The sequence below is a fragment of the Protobothrops mucrosquamatus genome, unplaced genomic scaffold (assembly GCF_001527695.2).
Source record: "Protobothrops mucrosquamatus isolate PMUCROS unplaced genomic scaffold, P.Mucros_1.0 scaffold875, whole genome shotgun sequence".
NCBI classification, from domain to species: domain Eukaryota; kingdom Metazoa; phylum Chordata; class Lepidosauria; order Squamata; family Viperidae; genus Protobothrops; species Protobothrops mucrosquamatus.
The window spans coordinates 176,547-203,245 of record NW_015387129.1 but is presented as its reverse complement, the minus strand read 5'-3'; the positions used below and the strand labels follow the sequence as shown (position 1 = coordinate 203,245).

The 26,699-nt window shown below is 35.0% G+C and overlaps 1 protein-coding gene across 1 annotated transcript in view; it reads right to left on the bottom strand.

The window, feature by feature from the left end:
* The window catches only part of SULF2 (sulfatase 2), a 79,482-nt gene that overhangs the window by 35,601 nt on the left and 17,182 nt on the right, over positions 1-26,699 (bottom strand). Inside the window, exons 3-9 of the mRNA XM_015819225.1 lie at positions 22,184-22,335; positions 19,382-19,551; positions 15,842-15,992; positions 12,780-12,955; positions 6,905-7,033; positions 5,659-5,724; positions 3,507-3,636 (exon numbers count right to left, since the gene is read on the bottom strand). Coding sequence (XP_015674711.1) covers positions 3,507-3,636; positions 5,659-5,724; positions 6,905-7,033; positions 12,780-12,955; positions 15,842-15,992; positions 19,382-19,551; positions 22,184-22,335 — 974 coding nt within the window. The remainder of the gene's footprint in view (positions 1-3,506; positions 3,637-5,658; positions 5,725-6,904; positions 7,034-12,779; positions 12,956-15,841; positions 15,993-19,381; positions 19,552-22,183; positions 22,336-26,699) is intronic.

Below are 26,699 nucleotides of genomic sequence, written 5' to 3'. Positions count from 1 at the left end.
TACTCTTATATACCAGACAAAATTCTCTTCTAAAAGTTTTCAATTGAACAGATGTATTTGAACAAACAAATCTGTATAAACATTACAATGCTACATAAATTTTCTGACCAAAATCTAATGAAATATTAGAATTGCCTCCCACAGTCTGCTGCTCCCAAATGTGTTGGCTCTGAAATTCACATGATGCTCAGCTGGCCATGTTTCTAAGAATCTGCCACACAGCAGCGCTGTTAGTGAAATTGGTTTCTTTTTTAAAAAAGAACATATTTATCTCATAGACATTATGCTGCAATATTTGTATGATAGGCTGTATAGCACTGAAAACAAAGAAATTTGTGAAATAGAGCTATTGAATAATTTTAAGATATGAATTAAAAAGTAATTCTTCTGGATATTACGAAATAATATTATCTATTTCAATCAGCACCATTTTAAGTCACTTAAATTATTTTAGTTATTAAATTTTTCATCTTAGGCTATAAATATTCTGACCTGAATCCGGTAAGTGTAAGTAAATACAGTATATAAATAATGATTTTGAAAGTAAAGGGACAATATATTTAAAATTTCAAAACACTATGCATTATGCTAATTTAGTATTGCCAGATATTCAAGTTAACAGGACAGTATACAAGGGACGTACTGTCATGTTTCCACAATACGTAGAACCTATCTAAAAGAACTAAGGCTCAGTGTGTTTTAAAAAGAATAAGAATTTTCTTATGCTCCAGAGTCTCATCATGTTTCAGATGAGAAGCAGCAGGGACAGAAATATGACTTCCCTTTTGATATACAGGTAGTTCTCAACTTAAGACCTTTTGTTTAATGACCAAAGTCACAACACTGAAAACAGTGATTTATAGATGCTCCTTATGACCTTCCCAGCATCTCTAAAGTTCCATGATCAAAATTCAGACACTTGGTCATGCATGCATTTACAAAAGTTGCAGCATCCCAGGGTCATGTGATCACCATTTGTGAACTTTCCAGTGACCTTCTGACAAGCAAAATCAATGGGGGAAGCTGGATTTGCTTAATGACCACATAATTCACTTAACAACCACAGTGATGCTCTTAACAACTGTGGCAAAAAGGTTGTAAAATCAGTTGCCTTGCTTAGCACCAAAAATTCTGTCCCAACTGTGATCGTAAGTTGAGATCACTGTAGTGATCTCAAACCTGATCATATATTTACCTTTGTATCCACAGAAACAAGAGACCAAAATAGATAAAGAGTAATTAATATAACATATGAACACTTAAGTAGCACCTGAATGCATCAGTGAGCAACTCATGAGCCATATGCAACCTCATTTAGTGTAGCAACTACTTCTATCCTGATTAACCTGTATCCATCTGAAATGCCTGTGAAAGGTTATTCCATGTAAAAATAAAGAATTGTATGAACATTCCAAAACTGGCTTTAGGTATAAAATGTATAATCAGAAACTATATGATCGATGCACATATAGGAATCATTCATAAATGTTTGAATGAATGAACAGATTGGAGCTCATCCTGATTAGCAAGTGTTCTGTATATCAAAGATTTAGAATAGGATTTAGAATTCACTCTGAGAAGACATCACATTAGATTATGGAATTCAGAGTTTAGCTTAGTATGAAAACAGTCTTACATACCAACAGCTTGCATTTGGCACATATTTTTAAGACCATGAATGAATGAGATAACACTATATATTGAAAGAATAGTACGACACATTCATAAAAAATACCTACCATTCACAGATTTGGCTCATTTTGTACAAATATATTGTAAAAGGTTTTTGTCTCCTGACAAATTTTCCCTGCCTAGACATTTATTGTCTAGACAGAACAACAGGTGTAGGCCAGTGACTCAATGAATGATGGGAATGGTCACTATTTGGAAATGTGCTCTGACTAATCAACTCGATGCCTGCAAGTTCTGTTATGTTCTTTGTTGCTCAGTTTTATTCTATGCTGCAGTGCCCAAACCAATTCATGCTGAAATGCTTCAAACCATTCTTTGGTTCCTTGACAACAAACACATAGGCGACAGCAATTTCATCATTTCTTCTCTACTAGCAGTACAGGCAATGGAATTTATGGGTAGCTATTCACTTTCTGTAGACACTGCAGAAAGACTTTATTACCTCTTTTAAAACAAGAAAGAGAAAGGGCAAAAGGTATGTATAATGTTGTTTGGAAAGCTGCTTACTTCAAGCAGCCTGTAATAATCAGAGGATAAAGCAGGGCTAAAATAACCATTTACAAAGAGTCATCTGAAGGATTAGTCATGGTCTTTAAAATATTTTTCTAGACCTTGCTGCATAACAAAAAACTGCAGGAAAGGGAAAAGCCAATGAGATGTTTTTCTTTCTCCATAAAAGTATCAACATAGAGAGATGGTAGAAAAACAATGCAACAATACCATATAATGGCATCAGTTTAAAGTAAAAAGAGCTATAGAAGTGGTATTTTTTAAAGATAGTGGCAGGATCCTTGTATCATCTTAATATTTAGTTATGTCATAAAATGAAAAAATAAATCAACTATTATTTCTTTATATTACTTTTGTATTGCCTAATTTCTGAAGAAATATTTATAAAAAAGAGATGATCCCACATTTTGGGGGGGGTGTTTCAAGTCAGTGTTGATGCCTGGTGACTGCCTAGACACCTCCCTGCAGTTTTCTTAGCAAAGATTTTAGTGATAAATCTGCACAAGAAGTGGTCCCCAGGAAAGGATCAATTTTCCCAGAATGGCTGGATTGATATTGCTATAGTCTTAGAGACAAATAGAACACTCTCAAGAAAACGGGAATGTTCTAGGAATAACAGAACTTTTGCACATTTCTTAGAGAAATAAGGAGAAATTTCCTGACAGAACAATTAACCAGTGGATTGGCTTGCATTCAGAAAATGTGGATGCTCCATCACTGGAGGCTTTTAAGAAGAGATTGGATAATCATTTTGTCTGAAATGGTATAGGGTCGCCTGCTTGAGCAATGGGTTGGACTAGACGTTTTCCAAAGCCAAATCTTGCTATTCTGTTATTCTTTTTTTTTAAAACAGACAAAGCAATAGTCTCACATACATATTTTTATTACCTCTGGAATTTCCAAATGAAAAATTATATGACAGTTTGTTTAGCTGAAAGAAAATTTTAAAAAAGGGGAACTATTTCTTAGTGTTCACTCAAATTCCACACTGTACTCTCGAATACATTTCCTGTTACTGCAACATAAGCAGAAGGAAAAATTACTCTGTTAACTCTGCCAATTTCCACCTGTAAAATAAAAAAAGGGATTTCTAAGCCTTTGTTATGATACTTCAGTCTCAAGATGCTGAATATTTTTGACAAATGCTTCTCACCAGTGCTTTTTTTCTAAAAAAAAAAAAAAAAAGGTGCCGGAACTCACACATGTCATACAACCCGCCTTGCCTACCCTACAAGGTTCCATCCAAAAAAGGTGCCGGAACTCCGTTCTGAGCGTTCTATGACAAAAAAAACCCTGGTTCTCACCTGTCCAAGTTGTTCACAAGCAGTTTGATATTCAGCTCTCTGGCAGAGATCTTTCACTCGTTGGTACTTCGGCAAAAAATTTTCTTCTTGAGCATCCATTTTTTCATTGTCTCTTTTGTGCAACAGCTTGCTGGAAAAAAAGATGCTTTTTTGCTTATGGAAATACAAGAACCTCCAATAGGTAAAGAAAAATAATAAAATTGACACAAGAGAATTCATACATTTGAATTAATGTGTACCTACTAACAAATTTTCTGTTACATAAAGCCAATTGACAACATTAGCTACTTGATTGTTCATATTTTATTTCTTGATCTCACTGCTTCTTGTGCATGCTTCTTAGCACATTATATAAAACAAAGCTGAATTCTGTGACTTGTATGGAGAATAGTTCTCTTACTTTTTGTAATATAGAACTTTGAAAAAAAACCTACATAATTTATGATGGTTTGTCACAAAAGTACAATACTGAAATCTTACTACCAATCACAATCATGAGGTTGGATTGAATTCTGTATTATTAAACTCTGTGCCTGTTTTCTATGGTTTCATGGAATCACTATTCTTGTACACACTAATATGTACCGCTTATATATTGTGTTTTCATGAATGAACAGCATAGGGAACTGATACTTTTGTTAGGTACTGATATACTGTCATGACAAATTTAATAATCAGTTGAATGCAGTGGAAATATGGTATTTAGATAATCTGTCTGATAAAATCAGAAGGCATGGCGCTAAGAGTGACTAGGTGATAAATGATTTTGGACTGAACACAAAAATGATTTACTAACATGAAAAAACCACACTGCTGTAGTATGGACACGTAAGGAGAGAGGATGAAAACTGAACATAAAACAAATATGAAGGGAAGATTAAATGGCTTGAAAATAAACAAACACCAAAACAATGTTGGTTGCCTGGAACTGCTGATATTCTCAAAAAAGAAAAGTGGAAATTGAAAGAATAAAAGGCAATTGCAGATGGTCCTTGGTTAACAATCTATTCAGCAATTGTTCAATTTATGATGGTGCTGAACAAATGAAGCTTATGGCCAGTCCTTAAAGTTGGCGACCGGAAATGCCAGAACTACCATTGATAAGCAATGTAGTCATGTGATGCCATGCTTTATGACTGTGTTGCTTAGTGATGGAAATTCCAGCCCCAATTACTGTCAATAACTGAGCACAACCTGCGTGTATGGACAAGGTGGAAACAAGGATAATTTGCAAACATAGAGAATTATGGACAAATATAATGAATTATTTGATGTAAATTAGATCAAGCTGTACAGGCAGTCTTTGACTTATGACCAAAATTAAGCCCAAAATTTCTGTTGCTAAGTGAGACATTTGTTAAGTGAGTTTTACCCCATTTTACAACCTTCCTTGCCAGAGTTGTTAAGTGAATCACTGCAGTTGTTAAGTTAGTAACACGGTTGTTAAGTGAATGTGGCTTCCCCATTGGCTTTGCTTGTCAGAAGGTCACAAAAGGTGAACCCATGACCCTGGGACACTGCAACCATCATAAATATGAGCCAGTTGCAAGTGTCTAAAGTTTGATCTCATAACCATGGGGATGCTACAGTGGTCGTAAATGTGAAAAATGGTCATAAATCACTTTTTTCACTGCTGTTGTAACTTTGACCTGTTGCAAGTCGAGGACTACATGTATTTTCTTTTCCTTTTGCTTATTTCATGCTTTTAGTTCCTTTGATTTACTACTACTTATTCGGAGACAATGTGATTCTAGACAGGAAGTATTGAAGAACTAAAATACAGGAATAATGCCTTTATGCTTTCTCTGGACATCCTGCAGAAACCATCTGGATGGTTATAAAGGAAGCAAATTGCTCAGCTAGATAGTATGATTCAGTCTCTAGTTTTCACAATAGACTGATTTCATTAAGTATGGCAAAGAACTATCTATCTCATTAAAAACAATTAACTGAGATATTATATTGATAAAATTCAACTGTATGTGTTCTTACTGTTTAACAGCTCCATTAAAAATGAATCTACTCATAAATTCATTTTTTAGTAAAGCAACTTCCCAAAGGAAAAACCTAATATTGCTGAAGAAATTACATAATTTAAGATAAACAACTGACTTTGATTACAATACAATTACAAAATTTCAAAACTACTTACCCTCGTTCCACCAAAAATGAATCTCTCCAAACCTTCATTTTCTTTTTCAAATGGAATCTGGAAAAACTGAATCATAGGTTTGAATCAATATTTAATTATGATTAGTAGAAACTTGTTTTAACTCTGGTTAAGATCCCAAACGTTTCTCTGAAACCAATTTTACCTATCTAAACACTCAGAAAAGTCTAATTATTTATCAGCTTTTTAATCAGTCAGGTTGGAGCAGGGTTAGCAAATTTTACAGATCTTGGTCAGAAGTACCTAGTCTAGTATTATGGCAGAATTGAGATAAAAATGCTCCAATTTGTGCCAGATTGTTAAAGCCAATGAAATTTTGGTGAACTTATTGAAAGATTCTATGAAATCCTGGTCGATAAACTGACATTTTGTATGATTCTGACTGTCTCTCTCTAAGATCACCTAAGATCTTGAAAAATCTGACAAATGTGCAAGACTTCTATTGTTTAAAAAATATGTGTAATTGTGAAGGTTGTGAATACTACCTTGAAATCAACAGTACCTTGGTAACCATGTGTGCCTCATTATTAATCTTTGGATAACAGCAACAGCTATTCAGGTTAGGCAAATATCAATCTATTCATGATTAAGGCAAATAATTTCAGAACATTGTTTATTACCAATAGTTTCTGCCTGTCTGTCTGCCTGCCTATTTATTGTCCACCCATCCATCCATCCATCCCAAATATTTATTGTGGATATTAGTTTCATTATAGGATTCCTTATATCTCTCTTATTATTGCTACTTTTGTAAAAAGCCCATTTATTGAGACACTATAGAATAGTGAAGCATATTTATAGGAATAGAAATGTTCAGAATAGGAAGATTAGTAAACAGGCTTTGATTATATGCAAAAAAAAGGACTAAAACCTCATTCAGTTGACCTTGGTTACTCCATTTGGAGTTGTATCAAATTGAGAAAAACAAAAATTGCTTCACACTCATGCCCCCAGTTCACATGAAAATTCTCAAAACTTTGCCCCGTGTACCAGGATAAGAGAGGACTATTAAAAACAGCACAGATACCAAGAGGAATGCTTTCTTATATGTGTGTGTGTTTCTCCTTTCCCCTAAGAATTTCTATGTAACATAAATAGCATCGATATAACAAAACACAATGTACCATAATATTCTATTTAATAATCAAAACCAGTGTTCCCATAACTTGCTTAAAGAACAGTGCATTGCAGTATATGTAAGTGTACTGGATATGTTTTGCACCCTTACCTATTGACCAGTCTTTCAGAATCCAGCAGTTTTAGTATAGATTTCCCATCCATGTCAGGTGGAATGTCCAGGCCAGCAATATCTAGAATTGTAGGAGCAAGATCGATGTTCAATACAATGTGAGGATTCCTGAAAAGAAATATATACACACAATCTTTACAAGACAGCTGGAACAATAATCCCAGCCTAATCTGTAATGGAAATAGAATTACACCATGTACTCTTCTGAGGATCCAAGTGTTTATCAATTTGGGGGGGAAACTAGTAATAATTTAGAATTTATATTGCATCGGAGAGTGTCAAGCTTAAGTTACAATAGCTTGTAACCCTTACAGCCATTGTATTAGCATTATTTATTGATAGGTGAAGTTCATAAAAATGCTATATAAGATATGAAAACTTGTGCTCTATTATTAGTTGTACATAATCCAGATACACTAGGTTTTGCTTCTTCCATTTTTGTAAGGAAGATATGGTTGGCTAGTTTTAAGCTTATGCAAAAATAGATTTGAATAGAATATTTGTAGCTCAGAGTTGAACTGTGGGGTCCTTGGTGCTCTCTAAGCCTGGTTGTTTTCTTGCAGACATTTCAATACCAAACTAGATAGCATTATCAGTGCTAAAATGGAGCAGCGTTCTCATTTTATATATTAGTGGCTTACCATAGTATTCTTGGTGGGAGAGATCTTGGTAGTTGGAACTATCAACTCAGACAAACAAGCTAACAGTAAACAACAGCCTAATCAAGGAATTACCAAGACCACTCCCACCAACATTGACACTGTCCCTCATGTTTTCAATGCATTCAGGTTAATAGCCCTTACAGGGCAATTCAGATATAGATATAAAAATAGATATAACAGATTGGGGGGGAAGACAGTTAAAAATGAGATTAAAAAGAGCATTTTTTCCAAGGCCACCTAGTTGAGTTCATGGAAGAGGTAAGATTAAAAACAACAGGAATTGATTCATAGATCATTTTTAATCATTATATTACAATAGCTCCAGCTAAGATGCTTATTGAAACCATCAAGAAGTGCAAATCAAGAAACTAAGCCTTGGAAAAATGATTACAGGGATCTTCCGAGGACAAGAACATACTTGCCATAATTTACAAAGAGAAATTACAATTCAAAGATAGTGCCATATGGTTAGTTTTCTGCTCTTTTGCAAATTTCCAGCTTAGAAACACAGCAAGATAGCAATATGCTAATTTGCAACAATGAATGAATCCATTTGTAAATTACTGGATTTGAAAACAAACAACGACAAGAACCAAAGATAATACATTTGTTTATTTGCTTGACAAGTGCAGCTCAATTTTAATTACCAGTTAATGCAGTGTAACATTTCAGGATAGAAGTAATGAACCTATGGTAATGAGGCCTCACTACAGCAATGACTGTTAAATCAGGGATGATAAGTGGGTGGCAGTCAGCGATTAATTTAGGTAGATGCAACTGGCGTTAGCAAAAATATCGCTGTGGATGTTTCTCTTTGTATGGAAATAAGAATACCAATTGAGTATCTGACAAATCACCTCGTTGAGTGGATACAAGTTCCCTTTTTACCATTTTCTCTAATGGGATGAACTCTGATTTACTGGGTCATTTTGATTGACCTATGGGAGCATTACAAAACAATGAATTTTGATTCTAAGAAGACTCTGAAATGAAGTCTCCTGTGCAACGCAAATGGCAAGCACTCTAAAATGCTACACTCTCGGGATGTTCTGAAGAATCAAGGTTAACAATACATAGGAATGGATGCTCCTTTAATTGGTTCTAGAACATCACACACACACACAAACATGATATGTCTTTTATAAGACATAAAAGAGGCAATCTTTACTATTCCTCTCTCCTCCTGTGCCTTCTGAAAAGCTGATCTGAAGAACTGGGGGAACGTTGGCAACCTTCCTTCAGTCAAGGTTGTGTTGGAGTCTTTAAATCCCTTAATGCTGGCATTTTCAAACTGTTGGTTGGGGAATTTGAACAAATCTGATGGGGGTTGCAAGTTTCCTGGGGGATTTAGACTGAAATTTGATTACCTAAGGTGATGGATAAGCTTATTTGCCTACCCTAGACCAAAATCATTGATTTTGTTTGCAGGGTAATTATCTGAGTTCTTCATGGGAGGGAACGGGGGTTCTTGATGTCATTAAGGCTGTGAACTTTCCATTAACTTATGAACTTTAAAATGTTTGTATGAGTCAGAACTATCTTGACATAGAGTTTTGTTAATTTTGAATTAGTCAAGAGAACTTGCAATTCAGTGTACAAGATTTCTCACATTGATTAAAAAAGAGCTCTAGGGAAGCTAGAAAACTAAATCAACTGTTTAAAATGAGGTGTATCTGCTTACACCCATCTTCCCTAAGTTGGTGCTGTTTAGACATTTTGATCTATAATTCTCATCAGATTTGATTATTCAGAGAATTTGAAGTCCCTAGACTGAAGAGGGCAGATCTCACAAAATGCTCAGTCAGAAGCCTTTGTTTTACCAGACTAGGCCAAGCTCATCAAATTATTCCAAGCCAATGCTTGTGTGTTCTCTCTCTCTCTCTCTCTCTCTCTCTCTCTCTCTCTCTCTCTCTCTCTCTCTCTCCCTCCCCCCTCTCTGAAACCATTTTCTTGGCTTTGTCAGCCCAAAATAAGTCATTATCGGTAGTAGCCGACATACCAGCAGATGGGTTCTGTGTCTCTCCATATTCACATAGCATATTGTTATCCACTAAGAACCTCTACTTGAGCATATTGGTTTGACATTTAGGCACTCCAACTCTTAACCTATTCAGAGTCCTCCAGGTAGTATAAGGGAGGTCAGATCCTCTAGCCATATCTTCCTTTAATGTTATTCCTTGCTCAATGGTCTCCTTGCTCCATCTTTTAATCCGATTTTGTTCTTGTGTACTCTCAAGAATGTTTGTTCTTGCCATAAAGCTGTTCCTATATCTGAGTTAGCAGGCTTGGGGCATATATTCATTCAGAGGATATCGAGGATCAATCTTTTGCTTAGATCTCTCGGCATCTGCTGCTACTTAATTTAAGTTGGACTTAACTTTCATGATATTCAATAAAAAGAGTCATTGGATGAGAGTTTGAGAAAATTAGCATCATCTTATTAAGCTTTAAGTAGTCCCTAATAGATTTTTTTAGTATATTTTGTGTTATAGCATACTATTATTTTGTTGTTCTTTATCTGTTTTTTTGCCTGATGAAATTCATTTAAATTGAAAATTTTGTGAACAGTCAGTGTGGAGATTTTATAGATAGAACTGTTGCTGTTTTGCTATATTTTTCTTTCTTCATATTAAAAAGAGAGAAAGTGCAAGTGCTACTTGTGTTAATTCATGCATATCTGTATATATTCATATTCACACACACACAGAAATTCATGCACAATTTTAGGGTAGAAGTAATTGCTACCTTGCAAAAATTAAGCACTAAAATAATTTGCAGATTCACTCTATAAGTAATGTGAAATTCTCTCTCCTCTATCTTTCTAGTTCACTTGTAATCTGAACAAAAAGGAAATATTGCATAATTCTGCTACTTTACATAATCACTTTCTGATGATTTCTGTCTACTAGAACAGTTAACTTTTTACAGTATCTTCATTTAGAAATCTGTCTTTCACAGTCTGTTACCCTAAGGATGATAAGGATTGGTCTGGGCTGTTAAAAATTTACCCTTATTTCATCACAGAAATACCAGAATTTCTTCAGTTTTCAGAAATCAGGCTTTTATTTTTCACCTAGCATTTGGATGTATAAAGAATGAATTTTGGAAAATTTTATTAAAGCTACATGTGTAAGCAAACTAATTAAATACTTTAGAAAATGGGTTTTCAGAACACAACTATCCTTTGGGTTGAAAAGTATTCTAAATTTTGTAAAGCCAAAGAATGAGATTTATAGCAGCATCTGTTTCAAGTCATGCTAATTTATGATTATTGTATTTTTATTCTTACAGAGAAAACTTGTTTAAGTTTCCTACCTCAAGCAACAAAATGTTTGAATTGGAATTTCAAAACTTCATTTCAAATTTAAAACATCTCATTTCAAGCACAAAATCTTTTGATTTGAAGTGGGAATGGGCATTTCAAGCATCTTAGATTTTTGCAAGATGTTTGAGACAGTCCATTATGAACTCAAAACAGCATTTTATCATGTAAAGTGGGGTGTTTCAGATCAGTATGGTTTGATTTAAATTAAACAATTTTTTTTTGCCATTTTGCTACCTGGTGGGGGGTGGGGGTCAGTTGCTCCTTCTTAGGGAGAGTACTCTATGCAGGAGAAGGCCTCTTCCTGCGCCAGGCAACTGAGTTTTAGGAAGCAAAGGCATCATCATCTCCTGATGATCTAAGTCATGGGTGTCAAACTTGCCACATCACGTGACGTGTCGTGACATATCACGACTTTTTTTGCATTGCCGGAGCTGGGGTGGGCGTGGCCTCTATATGATGCAACCAGCAGTTTGACACCTCTTATCTAAGTAACCAGGTCCAATTAATAGTGGAAGTGGCTCCTTAAATTAATGCTTCTCAACTGCAGCAGCTTTCAGATGAATGAACTCCCAGAATTTTCCAGCCAGCAGATTAAGAAACACTGCCTTAAAAAGTCAGAACCTCAAGGCTTGAAAGGTTAAACTGGGCTTGGTCAGCATGCTTATCTTTCAGTATAGGCATCATGTGATTCTTCTACTTAATATTGGTTAACATACATTTTGCACCTGTTGTAATTTCCAGTAATCAAGATGGATTGTCACCAAGACATGGATAGCTGTTGCAAAGTAATTTTTGCAAAACATTCCTTGTCATAGACATAAACTGCAAATCCTGTGGAAACCGGGGTCAAGGAGAACTCCCAAATTATAGATCTGCCTTTTGTGGGAGTACAACCTCAATCAAAACAAGCTTCACTTAAACTCTAACCTTCACTGAACATCTTGGCCTAACTATACATTTTAACTGGAAATATGAGAAAGATGAGTAACACTGAAATGTGTGCTTGGAAAAAAATGAAATCTGATGCATAGATCTGACACTGAACATGTGCAAAGTGAATGGATGAAAAACTGAGTCATTTATCCCTACGTGGATGGAGAGGAAAATTAGTCTGGAAGGCTATCCTTTAATTAAGGACATATACTGAAGTGTAAAGGTTTTAAAATCTGGGGGAAAATATACCATCCACAATTCTGTTATTCCTTCCACATGCTTCTGGCTTATTAAGAATATACCTATAACAGAAATTAGGGAAGCTGGCACTAGGAAAATCAACAAAGGAAAGTCAACTAAATTACAATGCTGCAACTTCTTTTCCTAGTTACCACTCTTGGAAAAATAACCCCTGATGAAAAGGTAAGCCAAGGGGAAGAGGAATGGCATCTTCAAGACTGTATAGTAGATAGAATAGAAGTAATGGTCACAAGTGGATGAATTTCAGAGGGGATACATATGATAGGAGAACCTAATAAAGAAATATATTACCTTTCATCTTATTAAAGACAGATGTTTTGAATATTGCTTAAATGCCAGCAAAATATTAGTTTTATGCAGATATATCCTACATCCAAGAGGACGTAAAGTAGGAAATAATGTTGGCACATGTACAAATTCTTCCTTATTACATTTAGATGCCTGACTGTCTCATAGTTCTTTGGATATTCAATAGGAAGATCTTTACCTGGATTCCTAGCTTCTTTACTGAGTTTCCTGACTGCTGAAGCCCTAAACACATTCAACCCATAACAAAAATCTTTGTATCTGCCTATCCTGATTCCAAGCGCTCATGCAGAAGTACATTACTCAATGCAAAATTAACCAGTTGATTCAGCTCACTCCCCTGTAGAAACCAAGCACATTAACTTACAAGGATCCAGCCTCCACATTTGGACCACGTATATAGAAAGGAACTCTGATGTCAAATTCATATGGCATGGATTTTCCTTTCACCAGTCCAAATTGCCCAATGTGATAGCCATGGTCTGCTGTGTATATTACATAGGTATTTTCCAGTTCACCTGTTTCAACTAATGTATTATAAATCTGAAAAATAAAATAAACACATTAATAAATAAAAATAAATACATTCATAGACACTATGTCTTAGACCAAAAAAAGAATAATCCCATTGTTATTATGGAAATTTATTCCATTGGTATTAAAAGTATTTGATACTTAAAAATTCTTTACCTTTTTTCTCCCCTCTGGCAGGTTCTCTTTAAAGAAAAAAAATGTTAGACAATCAAGGCAATAAATACTTACATTGCTATCTGCACAATTAAGCTTTCAACCAAATTAAATTATAAACAAAGAATGAAGAGAGTGGCAATAACTGTTCCTTTGTCATTGTTTACTTTATTGTTCTATTATTTAGCTTCTGTTTACATGTCTTTCATTTTTCTTCACTTTTATTACTCTAAGCCACGAGTGTCAAACTTGCCACGTCACATGATGTGTCGTGACGTATCACAACTTATTTTGCATTGCTGGAGCTGGGGTGGGCGCGGGCTCTGTATGATGCAACCGGCCTGCGGGCCGGCAGTTTGACACCCCAGTTCTAAGCCTTCTAGAGTAGCCCCATCGTGAAACAGGCGGCAAATAAATTTAATAAATAAATAAGACCAAAGAATATATTTTCAAGACAAAGCTCTGAGCTGCCTCCATCTACTGGATCTGTGGAATTTTTGAACAACATGTGGCATGCTATTGGGAATGATACAAGTTATTGTCTAGCTCTTCTGGAACATGCAACATCATGGAAGGCTAATATATTATGCTGCAGAATATTCTGTCACTTAGCAAACCTTGTAACAATTTACACTCCCTCCCAACTCAAAATGCACATTTATACATTAAACAGGTGCAACACACTAAAAAGAACATGCACTAAACCTGAAAAAGCATAAAACTGTAATTATAGGGGCCAACTTAAACAATTTCTTCATGAAATCCACAAGCCAAAGTATTTTCTCAAATCCTTTAACAACACTTAAGGGGGCAAGTTAACTGTTCTGTGTCTTGTTACTTGAAACTGAAAACAATAGAAGGGATTTGGATTCATGTTACTTAATATGAAATCTCTTTTCTACTATGCCTAATTTTACCCAGAGATAATTAAAATAGGAACAAAACGGTATGATTCCCATAATCATCACAGTATATAGCAGTTTTTTTCTCCCCAGATTTTGAGGTTTTAGTCCTCAAAATGCTATAATAGGGCTGAAGTCCAAAAGGGATTAATGGTTTCTCAGTTCATAATGGTTTGGTTATTTAAAAGGTCAGCTATCCTCAACTGAGATGGACTATACACAGAACAAATTGTTATGATTTATTGTTATCAATAACTACATTTTATGGAATTATGCATTCTTAATTCTGCTTTGGTTAATGTATCTTAGGTGAAACGTTTTCCTTCAAACTGTATTTCTTGTTTTTATAAAAGACTGTTCCTTTAGCTAACAAGGAATGCTAACTGTTACATTTTATGATGACCCAGATACCTTCATTTTTTTATACAGAAAAGCAGGTCAAAGCATAACTATTTTTGGAGTCCATCTGTGATAAAACAGAAGGTTAAGTCTGACTGACTGATAGGATTTTAAAATGTATCATCCTTATTTATTTATTTTATTTATTTATTTTATTGCTTCTATTTATATCCCGCCCTTCTCCTTACGGACTCAGGGCGGCTAACAACCAGATATAAGTATGTATTTTATGTCAACAAATTTACTAGGATTATTTTCAGGCAGAATAGCCACTATGACAAATTGCAAGACTACTATTTTCTTAAATGTATACAGTAGCATTAACAAAGATTATAACATCCTAGAACAAATCAGTGATAATGTAATCACAATTAACCTCAATGTAATCCTAATCTTCACTGTCATGGAATACCTGTGTTATACTTAATCTAAAACAAATTACAAGAAGGTCAAATAAGCAGCAGTAAATTGTTTTTTCCTGCATGTTTATCTGGCAGCTTTATAAACTTGAGAATAAGACCATCAATTTTCACAGAAGATACCAACTAAGGCTTCCAACTGAAGATGGCTCTGCTAAAACTCGAGCTGGCAACCATGTCAGAATGGAGAGTGAGTAGTGAGTAGATCAACTCTTTGTAATTCCTCTCTGGCAACAAGAGGACTTGAGAACTCCCAGAAGTGAATGTGTATCCCCATTCACACACACTGCTTGAGACATTTGTAGTCTTCCTACACAGAGCTTCAGAAAAAAAACTCCTACGTATTGTTAACATATTGTTAACGTATTGTTTAGAAAAAAAAGTATTTAAAGGCTTTGAAGTGCAAGACCAGTTTTCCTCATTTCTAGAGCAAGGAAGTTAAGAAACTTCACCCTTTCCCCCCACAATGGCTTCTTCTAGAACTATTTCAGGAAACTAGAAGAAATAGCATCCCTTTCTCCTGTTCAAGAGCCTCCGCTTATTGGATCTCTTCACTTGTGTCTGTGTGACTATGAATATAATTGTAAGAAACAGTCTAACTTCCAGCTTTAATTATTTAGGGATATTTCCAGATGTTTGCTGAATAACCTCTACTCAACATACATCAATATCAAAACACCTTTTATTTCCTGCCATTTCATCTAAAAGGACTGAAATCAAGGATCAAGGGCTATTAAATTTCAGAGCACTAATGCAGACTACTTTTCTTATTCCATTTTTACGTGTATCTCTGACTACAATTATAATGGATACTAGGAAACATTTGCTATTGTAACAGTTTTATAATTTAGTGCCTCTGTTCTTCCTAGAGCAATGCAACCTTATAAGCCAAAAGAAGAAACTTGAATTTCTACAGTTGTGAAAACCTTGGATTAGTTTCTCAAAGCTTGACTTGCTTCTTGAATGGTCCAGGAACTTAAAGCCTAAAATTAAGATTTGAGGAATGAGATTGTAAATCTTACCGCCTCCATAGAATCATCCACAGACATGAGTGTCTGAAGTCGTTTCTGCTGTAGCATATTAGTGAATTCCATGTGAATAGGCTTCATAGGACCTGTATATCTCATTATCCAGTGTTTGTCTGGGTTTGGAGCATAATTATAACTGGGTGTGCTAGAGAGACAGAAATAATTAACAGCCAATAAAATAAACATAGTATCCCGCCCACCCTAATATGTCAATATTTTGGAGAACACATTGTGACTTGCAAAAGGCTTGCAAAAGCACTATGTCAACATTCAATGTAGAATGGAGATTCAGTTCAGCATCAGTTGAAATTTTTAAACTCCAGTTTCAAATCCTCGTAGATATTCATTCCTAAAAAAGTTCCTCATTGCTATTTGTTCACCATTTAGAGTCATTCTGTGAGGGAGTTGGGAGGTAATTAAATATGATATATAAATAAGATAAAATAAATAAAAATACCCTTGTGCTATTGGGCAGAAGTGGGAAACAATCTTTCTATTGAATTTTCTATTACTTTCAAGAGTAATTTGTGAGGGCAAGCGGGAAAAACATCTTTTCTTTTTTTTTCTTTTTAACATCTCTTCCCCCTCTTCTTGATATTTCCTTCAGTGGTATCCATAAAAATTTACAATTTTATTTATTTATTGTACAAATTTATATGGCTGCCCACCTCCCACAGGTGATTCCTTATAATTATGACAAATTATTTAGTCAAAATAATGAAAGCAATGTTGCCAGACAAGCTCTGTTCCTTTGCAGTGTGCATGTAGTATTGCAGGTCACAGAAAAAAGGAGTGGAATTTGAATAGTAGCAATGCAATGCTCTTGACATTAGTTCCTTTTTTTGTTATCTTTCTCTCATGAGCAACAGGTATTGTCGGCCCTATGAGAAAGATCAGATCAGGAGAGTAACCCCATAGGAAAGAACACTAGAACGCTAGGTTATTGAAATAAGCTATGGTAACATATTGCCATTCTTCCTCGGTTGTCCCTTCCCTCTTCCTGATACTCTAGTCTAGGAAGTCAGAGAGAAACTATTCTGGAAGGCTTCTCTCTATAGCTATGGACAGGTATGTTCTGTTTTCTTTTCAACCAATGGCCTGAACTGATTTCCCACAGAAAGGTTTTGAAACGAGTCCAACACCCAGGCCCTCATGCACCTACAGGATGACTACTACTGTCACAGAGGGAAAGGGTCAATCAGAAAGCCTGTTTTTTTAAATATAATTCTGCTCTCCTTGAGGAAGAAAAGTAGGATGCAAGTGATGTTTGGACTACTGCAACATGCTCTACATGGGGCTACCCTTGAAAAGTATCTAGAAGCTTCAGTGGTAGAAAATGAGAATGCACAGGGCAATTCTGGGCGCCCACAGAATAGTGCATGTGACACCTTTGGTGTGTGAGATGGATTGGGTGCCAGTCTGCTTTTGGGTCCAATTTACAAACCCTCTTAACAATAGTTGAATATTTAGCAGAATTTCAATATGACTCCATAAGTAGTTACCATGAAAACAAGCTATATTAAATTCTTATTTTTATTGCAAAATAAGCCAAACTTGAATGAGCTTTCGTAAGCCATGTTCTAATCCTTTAAACTGTGTAATTTCCACTACCTCCAGCTTGCACAAGTACCATGTAATGATTCTCCCTAAATGCTTAGCAAAATTTGCATCCTAACCAATGACAAAAGCAAGAAAGAAGACAGGTACATCTGGAAGAGGAAGCTGGAAAGAAGTTTGGATGCCTGGCACAGTGGAATATTGGAGACTATCCTGGCTGAGCATCAAGGACGTCAAGTCTAAATATTTTAAGCAGTCCTGGTGAACTCCCTAGGACTTTGTGCAGGCATGCCTGAAAAAGGCATAGAGGAATAAATGCTGAGTCTTCCAATTTTTCTAAGCCCAGATTTCTGGAAAGAAGCAGTCAAGACTTGTAATGACTAAAACTCCAGGTGTTATTTTTGTGTATCTTGAAAGCCTGAGCTTTACTAATATATCAGGATTACATGCAAATATCCTATGCATTTATTTGTTTGAATAGAGGCGATAGGAAAAATGTTTAGAATAGGTTAAAATTAGTCTCTGGTTTTCCAGCATCCTGAATGAGCTTAGAAATTTGTTTAATGGTGTTTCAGCGAATGGAATGCTTTGATATAGGTTTTCTGATTCAGATAGTGTTCAGAGAAAAGGAAGGGAGGTTTATTTTTCAAGGAGAAAAGGTTGCTTATTATTCTCCTACATGGCTAATGTTCCCTCTGATTTCAGAATGTTATTGAGACAGGATAACGACAGCGTTGCTTTGAAAATGCTGACGGTTATGGAAACTGTTGCTATGTAATGCCCTGAATGAATCTAAAACACTTGGTAAATTCCTTTTCCTATATCCTTTGTGATTTCCTGGCTCATCTGAAGCCTCCCACTGCTTAATCCATCCAAAGTCTACAATCTTCTTTGATTACTACAAATGCAAGCTTCTTATGCTTAAAAGAATTGTCCATGTTATTTCTAAATACACAACATATAACGACTTTGGAATTTGAACAAAAATAACCACTTCAAATCCATCATTGAAGTGATAAGATTGGGAAGAAATCTTTTGCTCTACAAATCCTCTATATTTGACCTTGGAGAAGCAGCCAAACTACAGTTTACATCTGCAGCTCTATGTGTCTTATAAAAACTATCCAGCTATGGTGGAAGAAGATTTTTAGAGAACTCAAGAAACTATTTGTGTAATCTAAATAAAACTTCATGCAGAAATTGAAATGAGGATTTATTTTTATATTAAAGTTATGACTTTACATATTCTAATGCAAACTTTAGTTTCTTTCAGCAAAATAGTTAACCTTTCAATATGCTTTAAGAAATCACATATGCACTCATATATTTCCTCCCTTCCAATATGTCAGTGAATTCTTTATTGGAATTTTGAATCTGTATCTCTTTATTAAAACATTGTATCTTCCAAATAATACACACACTTACATACTATACCTCATCTACAAAATAAAAACAATATATGCAATTAGTAGGGGCAAATTTCTATTGCTGTGTTTACCCAACACACCTAACCAGTTAAAGACGGATTTGCACATTTTAAGCTTTATTTGGGTAACTTTGATTTGATGGTTTGTAGGTTAATGTATTTGCAAACCAAGTCTGTCTGTGGTCAATAGGCCTGACGTCTAGATAACCATACTTAATATTACAATTTAAATCTCAGCCCTATCCTATTATCTACTGTTAACCTATGTATCTATTTTTCCCAATTATTTTTCAGTCCTTGACAATATTTCTGCCACACCAAAAAGGAAACTTTGCATAACTACACATTATACTCAAATAGCAAATAATTACAGAGTTTGGAAAGTTGAAAAATATACTGAGCTATTCTGTTTTTGCAGTCAGGATAAAGTAATGACAAGATACAAATAATCTGTTAATTATTTCCCAGAAATGTATTTAATTTATAATAAATATTAATTACTTTATTCTGGAGTTGCATAAAATTGCTGTGTATTGTTTTTGTTTACTTACATGTGTTGGGAAGCATTGGGGAAGAGATGAGAATAGTGAGGGGCTGAATCTTCTGGACCATGTGGGGCTGCATGACTAAGAACCATCAAAACTGGCCGATGGGGATACATTTTCTTTGAAATTCGGAAAAAGCTAATACTGTCATTGGTGATCAAGTCAGTCAGATAGTCCTGAAAGGATGAAATGAAGATAAGGATCACAACGGTGGTTAGAATGTAGTATTGCAGTCTAACTCTGACCATAGTCTGGAGTTTGATCCTGACATGGCTTGAGGTTAACTAAGCTTTCCATCCTTCCATTCTTCGGCAAAATGACAATCCAGATTGTTGGAGGCAATATGCTGACTCTATAAACCAGTGCTTTAAAGCACTATGGAGTGGTATATAAGTTTAAGTACAACTTAAGAGAAGCAAAATCAAAATATAAAATTATCATTTAAGAATGAAGAGAAAATCAACAGTTATTTTCAGTGCGTGTACAATACATATATGCAACTGCTCTACTTCAAATGTATTTTCTTAAGTACATTGTTCTGAGAAGATGTATTATGTTGCTTGAAAACCATCTGTTCTTCCACCAGGTTCTTAACCATTTTGGTTATTCCTCACTTGCATACTAGGGGTCAAACTAAGAAAACAGACTATTATGCCATGTTTGGGAGGGACTGTGGAAAACAGAACAGTTGGAGAAAGCTGGAAAAGTAGGTATAGCCATGGTATTTTCAGCTTTGACACAGCTGTTAAGACACAACAAAACACACAACTGTCTTGTCACCTTAAAATTACAGAGAATATGTTACACTCATAGGACCTATCGAAACAGGAGGCCATATGCTGTGAAACTCACTACTTTAGTAAAAATATTAAATCTGAGTTCTGGATATAAAACTGTGGCTTAAAATTATGGTGTGCTTAGATTTGCAGCAAAACACTGCACTTCAAAAGATTAAAGTAAACATAAAGCTTGACTACTGCTTAGGTGTTATTATGGCTAGGTCAAATTTGGTTCATTGCCAGTAACTGTGAGACTTAGTACACTCACACTTGGAATACAGTCACACTTGGAACATTGCATCCAGTTTTGGGCACCACAATATAAAAAAGTTGTTGAGATTGTGGAAAGAGAACAGAGAAGAGCAACAAAGATTAGTGGGCTAGAGACTAAAACATATGAAGAATAGTTGCAGGAATTGGGTATGTCTCGTCTAGTGAAAAGAAGTTTAAAATTTAATGATGTACTGTAAAAAGAAAAAAACTGAGAAGGATCACAGTTCAATGTTGAAACCCGTTTTTAAATTTAAGAAACTGCATATTGTGCTATCTCATGGCTGTTTGGAAAAGACACTTCCTGGAATCTTGGACCAGCTGTCATTGAGCAACACAGCTTCCAACACCCTTTAACAGTATTGTCTAGATATGTTAGGTCACAATTCTAATAATCTCTATCTCATACAACACATGTAGATGGCACTAGGCAGGGAAGATTTATTAATAACATTTATTTGCTGATCCATAATATAAAACTATCTGGAAAGCATTATAACACTATTTGATTGCAAAATAATACAATCTAAATGTGATTGTATAACAACAAGGTAAATGCAAACAGGAACTCTTAAAATGAAAAGCATAAATTTATAACCATATCCTTTTTAAAAAAAAATGAGTCTGAGGCTATATGCAATGTGTAAAGGGCCTTGGAACTGAAAAGACTTCAAGAATACTGCCAAGTAAACGACTCAAAGGAGACTATTCCATATCCAAGAATATTCTTCTATCCGGTAATAACCTACCTCAGTTTATTTGATTGACTCTAAATAATGAAGCAGAGATTTTGAAGATTTTAAAGATCAAAAACAAATATAGAAAAAAAGGTAACCTCATCTCAAACCACTTAGGTTTTTAAATATTAAAACTGGCACTTTAAATTGAGCTCAGTAATACATTTGGAAACAAGAGAGTTGCATTAGAAGATGGATTTTTAAATAGGTAGACAGATTCTTATTTTCTTTTGAAACTAGAGATAGTTTTAAAAATAGCTTGTGATGCACCCACGGGAGTTGCTATTAAAAGAAAAAAGGTCTCTACGTGATAGAGAATCAGTTGTTTTTAAAAGCACTCCTTTATTAATTTAACATTCTTGGTTGAAACTTAAGATTTGTTCACTATTAAATCTGAATATGTGTACAAGAATATACCCATTCCTGTTTTGCTACTCTTAATGAATAATAAAAGAATGCAATGCTATATGAATGTTACATTCCAAATAGTTTTACTTTTAATGGATCATTTTAATTAAGAGATTATATCACAAATGTACTCTTGATCTTATTTTCATAGCCCTGTAACTAAATATTGAATTTAGGGATTAGTGACAGATTTAGAATTGACCAACAGCAGCATCTCCCAACCATAGAAGCAATGATTTTGCAATAAAAGAATTACAGGCATACAGCAGTACAGAATATAACCCTGTATGTTAATTAAAGTAGAGAACACCAGCCAAAACAGTATGAGTCAAGCTACAATCAAATCTATTTCTCAGCTGGTAAGCATATTGGAATGTTTACCATCTCAGGAATTGCCTGCTGTCACTAAATAAATTTTAAATCATATATCCCTCCAGAAGTAAAATGATAATGTACAGCCTAAAGAGCAGGTTTATGGATTACAGTTTATATTACCAGCAGTGCCTCTCAGCTATAAAATAAATACTTTAATTAGACTAAATCCATAATGTATCTGGGGTAATCTCACAGTTAGGGTCAAGGGGATGAAATTAAAATAAATCAATAGGACCTACCCTAGTGTAGTCAGATCCATGTTTTTCCTTCATTCCATTTCTACAGAGTGTGTAGTTGTAAAAACGAGAATTCTTAAGTAATCCAACCCATTCTTTCCAGCCAGGAGGCACATAGGAACCATTATATTCATTTAGATACTTCCCAAAGAAAGCTGGAAGCAGAGGATGACAAGAGAGGTAAAGAGAAAGCAATACATAAACATGTCTCAGATATCATCTGAAAGGTTTTTTATTTCATACAACCCAGAAATATGAAATATGAAAAAGATGTGTTAATATGTACTTTCCATAGGGGTAAAAAAGAATATAAAATAAACATTGAGCTTGCCCCAATAATACTGTATACAATAATATTTATGACAGTCACTAATCTATTGTTGAGGGGGAAGTTATATTAGGTTATAATCAGTATGATAAAGGCTGGAAGCCACTTCTTTATCATAGCCTTTGTTTCTTTCGCCTATTTCTTTTACTTTCTCTTTTTTCTTTTGCATTTTTTAAACTTTTTGCTTACTTTCCTTTTATTATTTAGTTTACTTTGTATTTTCTGCTATGTCTGTTAAAAACTTCTATGCAAATTATTATTTACAAAGTCACTAATATATTATTAATAACTTTAAATGTTTTGATCCTGTCAATTTTTGACAGTGGTTTAGTTGGCTCTCATTTATAAAATATAAAAATAAATAATAGAAAATACTAAAGAAAGTATAAAAATATTTAAACAATATTTTGATAGAGGCAGCAATGCATATAGATGTCCTCTCAAATAAAAAAAAAAGAGAGAGAAAGAGCAGAATGTTTTTACTGATTTCTGAAATCTGGCTTTTGCAAATGACTTCCAGATTTTAGATCCAGTCATTGAGAATGTGCTGTTTCTGATCATAATAAGAAGGATCTCACTGGTTTTGGGGATTTACAAGAAGGTAGTGTGGTGTGACTGTGAGTAGATGGAGTTACACACTGTGGGCTTCTACATGTATTCATTTTGCCTAATGAAAGGGCAGTCATGATTTTGGGTCATCTTGCATATATTGGTTTATAGATTTTACATAGTTGCCTTCTAGGTTCATGCAGAGTCAGAGATATACTAATACATTCCAGTTCCATCAATTTAACCATTAATGTCCTTTAATTAGGTCATCTTCATAGTCCTTCCAAAATGACAACAAAATCTAAACAACTGTGATTAAAGCAGAGACACACATAACTAAATTCAATAAAAGGCTGTGGAACCTGAGATGGTCTCCCAGGATAGATTGCTATCTGAGCCACTTTTCATATTTAGAGAGCAAAATACAATCTACAATAATGTGTGGGCAAGTGAACAAGGAAGCACTGTTCTTGCCCTGAAATCTAGGAGATAATGGATTAAGATACTGATTCTTATCCAGAGAAGCAGGTACATAAACATCTAATGTGCCTTGTCATTATGTGTGATGATACATGGAATGACCTTGGGAGCTGGTGGTGGGAGGAAGAGATGCTGCCAAAGAACAATCAGATAAGACAGGGCATAGTCCACAACTGCATAAGCAAAGAAACTCAGAAAGGAACCTCCCTAACTTCTCAGGCTGTATAAGGGACAGTGGGAGATGTCTGTGGAGATTTTCAGTCATCCAGGTCATAGTTATCTCAAAGGTGCTTTTTCAAAAGGCAACTGGACTGTTTTTTCCTTGAGGAGGAAGAAGTAGTAGTTCTGGCAGTATACAGTAGTGGGGGCTATGGAGGGATTAGTTCTGACAGAAGGGTGGGGGGCAGTGGCGGTTGGAAGGTTCATACCTATTTCTTTCCAGCCATCTGGTCTTAGCCCTTTCCCTGAGAGCTCTTGAGAAGATAAACCCCCCAAGTGGCCTCAAGAGCTCTCAGGGAGAGTGTTAAGACCAGATGACTGCAAAGAATCATGACCTTTCATCAAACTAATCCCTCCATAGCCCCCACCATACTGCCAGAACCGATGAAGCATCGTCTGCTTCCTCAAGAAAAAAAACAGTCCAGTTGCCTTTTGAAAAAGCACTTTTGAGACAGATAGTGGGAGATTTGTACTACCAGATTTCCAAGACTGATGTCAACCATCCCAGTACCCCAGACAGGAAACATGACCAGATGAGATAATTCTGCTTTGTTGTAAGATTACATTAACAGAATCCTGCAAGTTTGTTTGAAGACATTTATTTTGCTCTAGACTTTGTTCTCTTTTATTGTCTTTTTACTCCCTAACTTATATAAAATATGTAGTTCACAAGGTTTACTAATTAGTAAAAGAATAAGAATCTCCACTCTGATGACTAACCTCATTTCCACGGACAGGGATGTTTCTTCTTTCCTCAACTATTTTCTTGTGTTACTTACCCAGAATTACCGTCTTAAGAATATTTTATGACTTGACGAGTTTAAAGTCTAGCTTTATATGTCATTACACTGTTCTCTCTGGCTCTCTTCTGTTGGTCTCTGCTGAGACCAATAGATGGTAGTCACGCAAGGTATGTGTGCACAAGATCTTAGAATGTGTAATTTGAGTCCATTTTTAATTCTACTTTTTAAATGCAATTCTTGTTCCTAAGGGTTTTGTGTCTGTTGTGCTTTCTTTTTCAGGCAGTTTGCCAAATGCAAAATATGCATTGTGCATGAACATTATACATATTGTTGTTACACTCTTGAGCTTTTCGATTGCCAAATGCAAGCAATGTGCATTATGCAATGTTTTTCATTAGAAAAACAGTCTCCATTATGTTTTCCACTGGATACTTTGTTGAAATATGTATTGTGAATTTACTTATGTTTGCTTATTACCATGAGATCTCAGAGACAACCATTTTATGTGCCAGAATTAGAAGTTTTTCCCCAAAGAAATGTTCATTTGGACTTTTACAAAACAGAATCCTATTCTATTCCAACTTATCCTATCCCACTTTATCCCACTCATCCCATTCATATATACTGATATAATTTATAACAACAACAAAAAAAACACAATAGGTATGTGAAAGTTACTCAGTTTTTAAATTTTCATGAGTATCTATCATGAGGCAAATAACAAAAAGTGCGTTGCAACTTTGTGATGCAAACACTTCTCTTGTGAAATTGTGATGTCGCAATTAATTGCAAAAGGCCAATCGTGTGTCATGATATCCCATCAGTTTTGTCATATTGGCATCATTGTTGCTAACTGCAAATGCCTATATTCACACAGAACTGTAGTCATAAATCAAAAAATAAATCCAAGCTTTTGTTACATAATTCAATATCACATTAACATCTTTACACATTATTACTCTTCCCAAAATCTTATTAACATTAAAGCATGTATTAGAGCAAAATGGGGTGAATATAGAAAAAGTCCAAATAATGTCCCTCTATTTCCTCACATATATCATGACTTCAGCATAACAAAGACTGGTATACAATTCTTCCTAAACTGCTGATGAATTCCCAGAGCTAGTAGTCTTACTACTGTATCTGGTTACTAGACTCTGTTCTGTGATGTAAAAGTATACTTAACTAACACAGGTAATCTTTTACATGACCCATTGTTTAGCAACTATTTAAAGTTATAATAGGCATCAAAAAAGGTACTTATAACCTGGATTTGAACTTCTGGTGGTCTAGCCACCATTTGCTCTCATGTGATCACATTTTGGATGATTGGCATCCAATCTACACTTATGGCCATTTTCAGCATCCCATGGTCATGTGACTGTGATTTATGATTTTTTAAATGGAAACCAGTGTTTATTTCTGGTTTTCAGCAAAAAAAACCACCCATTGCGGAACATGGCTTCACTTAACAACTGTGGTGTTTGCTTAATGACTGCTCCAAAAAATATTGTAAAATCACATCAGTCAGGTGATGACCTGCTTAATGACCAGCACTACTTTCAACCATAATTCCAGGCTCAGTTGCAGTTGTAAAAGAATACCTTTGTTTTGTTTGATTTAGCAATAAATTTGCATGAAGAATTCAGAAAAACATGGTTTGTAAATAACCAGACAAAGAGAATGTACAGACTCTTCTTAATAATCTAATTAAGAGAAACTTCCCATCCATTAAAAGTCTGACTTTTCTAACCACAAACATGCTATTCTCCCATAAATTGTTTTCCGACACAAACTGTAAGATTCAACTGTGACATTTTAAAGTAGAAAGTTTTGAAAGAAAGAAAAATCTGTTCTGTTAAAAATGCTGGTTGACATTTCTGTTTGAGAAATATAACCTTCAAGGTTTTGTAAAAAACAGTGTGAATGAATTATAAGGTGACCAACCAGATTCCTTCAAGAAATTCCCCATCATAAACATGGTGGGAGAAAAATGGACTTTTACTCTTCCCTCCCATTAGCTGGTATTTAGGAATGTTGCTTGCAATTCCAGAGGCAGTAAATTACATTCAATATTAGAACTGGGATGTCAGGCACAAGGAATCAGAATGACATTGTGAGCTGATCAGAGTTACTTCTGTATTGTTGCCTACCTATTTATAATAACCTCACCAGACTGACTACGTTCTTTTCGGAAAAG